A 7,666-nucleotide genomic window follows, 5' to 3' on the forward strand; every position below is an offset into this window, starting at 1 on the left:
AATGTCACTTTAAGACGCAGCACCCCCAAACATCAGTCACGAGTCGCCACTGAGTATAGCAATAATACATATTCGTAATTCCCTTTAAGTAATACTGTATATTACAAACGATATTTTCTTTCAACAGGACCAAGGACGAAAGTAAAGACAAAGATAAAGAAAGTGAAACGCTTCTTCCAACAATTCTGGAAAAGACGCTTGAAAAAATTCAGAACATGGCACCAACAGTAATGGGAAAGAATCAGGACGTCATCGATAAGGTATAATAACACTGGTCAACACTCATTTTGTTGCATGAACATTCTTGATAATTCTTAATGTATTTCGTTTTGTTGCTGAATTGAAAAACGCAAACAATTTCTTTATCACGCACAATTTTTATGTGACACACACATTTTGATATAAATAATAGTGTTTAAATAATAATAAAGTGTGGTTTTACAAATGAACGAGTGGAAAGGGTTGTTCTCTGTTATGCAATCTGACAGGAGGAAGACAGTCTGAGGCATGTTTAAACCTTCCCTGAAATCTTATACTTGTAGAAGATGGCTGTTCAGATATTTCTTACTTACGCAAAATACACTGTTCTCAGTTGTGTGCCGGACATCACCTGGTTAAGATTATCATTGTGTGTGTTCCTTTGAGTTAAATGAATCAATCGTCCTAATAGTGTTTGTTATAATATAACAAAAAAAGTTTGAAAGTTAGCCACATATATTATATGTGACTAACTTTTAAATCACAGAGACGAAACTTCATTCCTCTAGTTAAAAGAGATTACGAATTTTATTTCAGATGTAAAGTGGGTGATCAAGAAAAGTCTTGGGCACCTCACGTCTGTTGTATCATTTGTGTTAAATTAATTATTGCCTTGTTAAATGGAGCTCACCGTCAGTTCCATTTGCAATTCCTACGATTTGGAAAGAACCAAAAGACCATTTCACAGCTTGTTATTTTTGTTTAACAAACATTTCAGGAATCAGCTCTAATCTAAACACTGTAAACTATCCAGATATACCATCAGCTATAAGACCTGGTCTCACACATTGAAGAACCACCTGTGCTAAAACCACCGGAAATTTACAATTTGGATGGAGAAGGTGAATCTAATGATTTTGAGTTTTTGATGGTGAGATTCAGAATGACTACGGAGAAGACCAAGTTAGTGGTCCCACATGTGAAGTGACATGTTCATCCTCGGAACCAAACGAAATATCCGAAGAGGAAGTAAGTGATCTTGTTCTTGATCTGAACTCATCTAAAATCAAGCTGAACTTTGGCTTCTAGGCTGAAAGGATCGGATCTCCAGCCAGAATGCATCAAAATATGCTATTTTCGTAAACGTCGGCAAACATTTATACATTTATTTTCTCAAGAAGGCGATTTGGTTTGCTGCTAGTTAGTTGTGCCATATATGATGTCTGTAAATTGTGTGTTCTTTGGTCGATATGCTGTTTTCTGGACGAAGAACCGAGTTTCCGCGATAAAGAAAATCCATGCTACCCCGCCTGAGACCGACTAACTAAGCCACGTTGTGAAAAAGGCCCATAAAAATTTCTCGCGCCATTGACAGGATTAGAACTCAAGTCTTTTCCATCCAGTGTGGGGAGGACAGTGATTCGGAGGACAGTGCTGTCCATAAGGGTGGTTTACTGCAGTGAAGTATACCCTCTATGGAAACTTTAAGACACCTGCACAATCCAGTTGAATGGCAGTTATTCATCGATACTTTGAGGTATCGATGAATTTGAAAGCAGTGTTGCTCCATAACATGAAAGTTTTCTTGACAAGCATCAAGTATGAGCAGTTTTCTTGGCATATCTGTGGTGACCTTAAAGTGATTGCTCTTTTACTAGACCTACAACTTGGCTGTACCAAATATTGTCGCTTTATTTGTGAATGGGACAGTAGAGATAAGAAAACCACAATCGTCTCCTAATACAAGAACAGATTCCAGAAAAGAATTCCACCATTGCATAGTAAGTTTGGTTTATGAAAAAAATTGATTTATCAGAGCGATGGCTTGAAATGGAGCAGATTTTCTTTACCGAAAGAGAAATTTACTGGAGTTAGTGAGGACAGAATCAAAGAAGCCATATTTGTGAGTTCCCAAACAAGAAAACTGATGAAATATGAACGTTTTGAAGAACAGTTAAATGAAGTTGAATGAACTGCATGGAACTCACTAAAGTTATTAGAATTTTTTTTTTCGGAATTACAAGACTGAAACCAATAAACACTCGGTGATCATCTCCAGGGTCGATGAAATTATGCGATGTAATATGTCCCTATATATCCATTTGTGATTCATATTTGGACTTCTTTCCAGGAAACGTAGGAGTGTCAGTGATAAGCACGGGGAGCTTTTCTAACGAACTTTTTCCACAGTTGAAAAGGGATACCAGAGCAAGTGGAGCCCAAGCATACTGGCTGATTGCTATTGGACGCTGAGGAGGGATATTCCATAGGCAAAATACAACAGGAAATCATCAGGAGCTACATCCTGGTTCAATTAAAAATAACGGGAAGTTCATCTTTAATTTGAACTTTCTGGACCTTTTCTGCAATCGCGGCTTAAACTTTCCCTTAACTGCAGCAAAATTTCCAGTTCAATAAAAAAAAATCGCAGAAACATGCTGCTCGGCAGTGTATGGCATCTTGCTTATAACAATGCTCCGCCATGATATTAAAATTCCTTTGTGTTTGATGAAACCCGTATCACCGATGCCAGCTCATTACATCAATAAAAGACAGGCATTCAAAACTGTTATTGATTTTCTTGATGATTCTGTTTGATTACTTTTATTATTTATTTCTGTTGTCTGATATTTTCAGAAATATCGGTGTGATAGAAGCCGTGCATGTTAACTGTGATCTGTTTTTACCAATGCTACCCGCCTCCCATTGTGACTAATACAGTCGTTATAATTGCTCTTTTTCCCCACCACGTGGAAAATGCCTGGATTCTAATAGTCAATCAAAAGAAGATTTATGGATTTTTTTACACTGTGACCGAGTTTGCCCTACTGAAGAAGAAACTCGGTATGTGGTTTACAGTAATTCGAAATGTAAGTTCCAAGCCCTCGCAGATGGTCATCATCATCATCAGCCATTTTCAATCCACTGCAGGATGAAGGCCTCTCCAGCAACTTTCCAGTTCCTTCTGTTTTGAGCACTGGCCATCCATTTACTACTCGAAAACTCATGAATTTCATCTATCCATCTCCGCCTTTGTCTTCCAGGTTTTCTTCTAGCTCCTCTTGGGTACCATTCCGTTATTTTCCTAGTCCATCTGTCATCATGTCTTCGAGCTATGTGTCCTGCCCAAGACCATTTTAGTTCTTTAGTTTTGATAAGAATGTCCTTTACTTGAGTTTGCTGCCTAATCCATGTGTTTCTCTTCTTATCTAACAGTCTGATTCCCAATATGATTCGTTCCATTCTTCGCTGTGTAGTTCTCAGCTTCTCTTCCATTCTTTTGGTGAGTGCCCAAGTTTCACTTCCATAAGTCATGGTGGGGAGTATACATTGATTCATTATTTTACGTTTCAGACAAACTGGGATATTGCTCTTCAGTATGTGACTATATTTCCTGAATGCTATCCATCCAAAATTTATTCTTCTCTTGACTTCCAGCCATTTATCATTATTACAGCTAATAACTTGTCCCAGATAAGTATATGACTCCACCTTTTCAATTACTGCTCCTTCAATCATTATTTCCCTTTCCGTGGCATACTTGTTCATCATTACTTTTGTTTTAGCCATATTCATCTTTAGTCCAAAATCCTTACTAACTGTGCATAACTGATTAAGATTTTCCTCTAATTCTTTGGGATCGTGGCTTATGGCCACAATGTCATCTGCAAATCGTAAATGGTTTAGGTACTCTCCGTTCACATTGACTCCTTTCTGCGACCAGTCTAATCTTCTGAAAGCTTCTTCAAGGGCAGCAGTAAACAGCTTCGGAGATATTGTGTCTCCTTGTCGAACTCCTTTCTCGATTTTAAATTTGCTACTGTCTTTGTCTAGTCTAATAAAGGATGTAGCACTCTCATATATTTTCTTCAAAATCATAATATATGGAGTATCTATGCCTTGTCTTTCCAGTGCCCGAAACATTGCCTTATGCTGTATGGAGTCAAATGCCTTTTCATAATCCACAAATGCCAGGCATAATGGTGTTTTATATTCATTTGCTTTCTCCATTAGCTGTGATATTACGTGAAGGTGATCCATAGTTGAGAATCCTGTCCTAAAGCCAGCTTGCTCTTTCGGTTGATTCTCATCAAGTATTCTTTCTAATCTGTTAGTAATGACCCTTGTGAACAACTTGTAGATATGGGATAACAAGCTAATTGGTCTATAATTTCCAATTTCTGATTTATTTCCTTTCTTATGCAGCAAAACTATGATTGCATTATTCCACTGCTTAGGCATCACACCTTTTCTAGTGCACTTTGTGAAGAGCCTTGCCAGTTTTTGTGTTATGTCTCTTCCTCCCAATTTTAACAACTCTACAGTAACTTCATCTTCCCCCGGGGCTTTCCGATTCTTCATTTTCTTCAATGCATGTTCTACCTCATCAGGAAGAATATCGGGTATGTCGTATGTGTTGCTACTTTGCAATCCATCTTCCCCACTGCTGGTATCATTCCCTCGCTCCTTGTATAATTCTCTATAGTAGTCTTCTGCTATTTGAATTATGCCTTCTCTGCTGTTTATAAGTACGCCATCGCTATTCTTCAGTTTCAGTATCATTTGTCTTTCTGTATTACTGCTCATGGCTGCTGATTTAAATCCTTTGTTTTCCCTTAATGCTTGTTCTACTTTTCTTGTGTTAAATCTTCTTATGTCCTCTCTGAGTCTCTTTCTAATGGCTTTGCATAACTCAGTATACTCAATTTTCTCCCTGTCAGTGTTTTTCTTGCTCTTCATTTGTCGTCTTTGGTTCATCATGACAAGTGTTTCTTGACTAATTTTTTCTTCTTTGGATTTCTGTTTCCCTATAGGTTTCTTGGGCTTTATCACTTTCAGAAAGTTGTAATATTCCTCCTCGATATCTTGGTCCTGAGCAGTCTGCAGAAGCTCAAACTTGTTCTTAAGTTCCAGTACATACTGCTTTTTCTCCTCCTCTGTTATTTCAAAGACCCTTGTATTATTTACTCGAGTCAGTTTTTTCCTTTCCTTTCCTACATCTATATCAAGTGTACATCTTACCATTCTGTGATCACTTCCAACATTTACCTTATTCAGGACGGTAACATCATTCACAATATATCTTCTGTTAGTGAGGATGAAGTCGATTTCATTAGTTGTTAATCCATTTGGACTCTTCCATGTCCACTTTCTGTTCAAAACCTTTTCTTGAAAAAAGTGTTCATTACTGACATTCCTTGAGATTCTGCAAATTCCACAAGTCTTTCACCTCTTTTATTTCTTTCACCAATTCCAAAATTTCCTATAGTTCCTCTTTCTGCGCTGTTTTGCCTTTTTCCAACCTTAGCATTGAAGTCCCCCATGATAATAGTGTAGTGGGTTTTCTGCTCATCTACAAGACTCTCAATTTCAGTGTACATTTCTTCAACCTCTTCATCATCATGGCTCGATGTTGGTGCATAAATCATTATAATCTTTAGCTTGTACCTCTTAGAAATCTTGAGTATTAGTCTTGACACCCTTGGTGATGTACTTTTGAATTCCAAAATGTTGTTTTTAAAATCTTTATGGACCAGAAACCCAACTCCACCTTCACTCCTTTCACTGTTTCCATTGGTGTACAGCAGATTTCCACTTGATAAACTTATAAGTGATTCATTTCTTCTTCTTGTTTCAGCCAAACCGATGATATTCCAATTCACATTTTCTAGTTCCTTTTCCAGTTCTAATATCCTGTCTTCACCGATGAGTGATCGTACGTTATAACAGGCCAAGTTCAATTTCCGTGCATGGCAGCCTGGTCGTACCCAGAGATTCTTAGCACCCTCTGCTTCCACTCTGATCCTCTCGCTGCCGTAAGAGGGAGAGTGAAAGCTGCTGGGGACTGAGGGCCATTTGTATTGTTGTGCTCTCATTGCTGGAGGGTTTGGTCTTTTCCTCTTCACGCTGACCAGGCGTCTTGAAGAGAACCACTCTACACGTTCGTTGCCACCTAAGTGACGTAACAGGGCTTACCATCGAGAAGGTGTGCATGAGTGGATTTTAGGGAGGCAGGCCAACCGGACTTCTCCTAAATCTTCTGTAATAGAGAGATATTGGATCCATCAGTGTTTTAGGCTGAGTGTCTCATAACACACAGGATACCTGTTTCCCTCTAAGCCCCAGATGGTACAGTGATTATAATCACCATAATCTCCCACCGGGTGAAAAAGGCCGGAGTTCGAGAATTCTGTCAATGACGAGATGAATTTTAATGGGCTTTTTTTTTTTTTTTTTTTTTTTTTTCACAACATGGTTAAGTTAGTTGGTGTGTGTGGTTGGGGAGGGGGGTTTCTCTTACGGATACTCGGCGAAAGCTAAAGAGCTGAAATGGTCTTTGGCAGGACACAGCTCGAAGACATGATGACAGATGGACTAAGAAAATAACAGAATGGTACCAGAGGAGCTAAAATAAAACCTGGAAGACAACAAAGAAGATGGACAGATGAAATTCAAGAGTTCGTGGGCAGTAAATGGATGGCCACCACACAAAACAAAAAGAAGTGGAAAGTTGCTGGAGAAGCCTTCATCCTGCAGTGGATTGAAAATGGCTGATGATGATGAGTTGTACCTAGAAAGTTAAAAAAAACAAACTTTTTTTTATGGATTATCTACATAAGGGCATTCCATTGACTGACATTCACTGCCGTATAGTGTTAGGGTCAGGCGCCACCTGTGGTTTCCCACATCTGCGCCATATATACACTGTGAAGAAATACAGTACTACTGTAAATGCCAGAAAAGTGTTGTGTTTTTTGAATGTGCAATATTGTGTTGGGTTCTGTTGTGTGTCCTGGCATTTGGCCGCAAGGCCCCTGGTGGAATCCCACGTTGCCCGCACACACCACTAGGAGATAGCCAGTCTGCCTTCTGGCTAGTCTCTGTCAGAGACGACTCATCCTCCTGAGCGGAGACCAATTTAAAAAAAAAATAAATAAAATGAATGAATAAAAATAATAATAATATTAAAAAAGAAAAAAAAAGAAAATACATTCACTGACACTCACCAGTAAAAATTGTCAGTGATCACTAGCTAATCATCAGACCTTTCAGGATTACATTGACTTGGCGCCTTATAGTCTCAGACGCCGATGCTCCATAAAACCCTTCAACAAACAATCAATTCCGGATTAAAGATATTAAGAAAACTGAAAATTGTACTGGACAGAAGAGGTATAATTTCATTTAGATGGAGACTTTAAATATTCACACTTGTTGGATTTTGTCTATAGAAAATCCCGTTCCTTCTTATACAATTATGCGGAGAAACATCAATGTTAAGGGTACCCATGTTATTTTTGCAGTAATTTTCACCTTGTTTTACTAAGGAAGTTAATTACGCGGTGCTCTGAACGTGTCAGAACTTAATTGCACTGTCCACATATTACAAATGCCTTCTTAAAGAAAAATATTTAGAGAAAACAATCTGTGGTGCTATGCGAAAAATGCTTGGCGTCCGCGATTACCG

General features: G+C 38.4%; 1 protein-coding gene across 1 annotated transcript in view; it reads left to right on the top strand.

Annotated features, from left to right (window-relative positions):
* LOC150081419 (uncharacterized) overlaps positions 1 to 1,287 on the top strand; it is a 97,326-nt gene extending 96,039 nt beyond the window's left edge. Inside the window, exons 4-5 of the mRNA XM_090380195.1 lie at positions 128 to 260; positions 1,141 to 1,287. Coding sequence (XP_090236321.1) covers positions 128 to 260; positions 1,141 to 1,287 — 280 coding nt within the window. The remainder of the gene's footprint in view (positions 1 to 127; positions 261 to 1,140) is intronic.
* The last annotated feature ends 6,379 nt before the right edge of the window (positions 1,288 to 7,666 follow it).

The sequence above is a fragment of the Mastigoproctus giganteus genome, chromosome 8, assembly GCF_048544385.1.
Source record: "Mastigoproctus giganteus isolate SK-2022 chromosome 8, ASM4854438v1, whole genome shotgun sequence".
NCBI lineage: Eukaryota > Metazoa > Arthropoda > Arachnida > Uropygi > Thelyphonidae > Mastigoproctus > Mastigoproctus giganteus.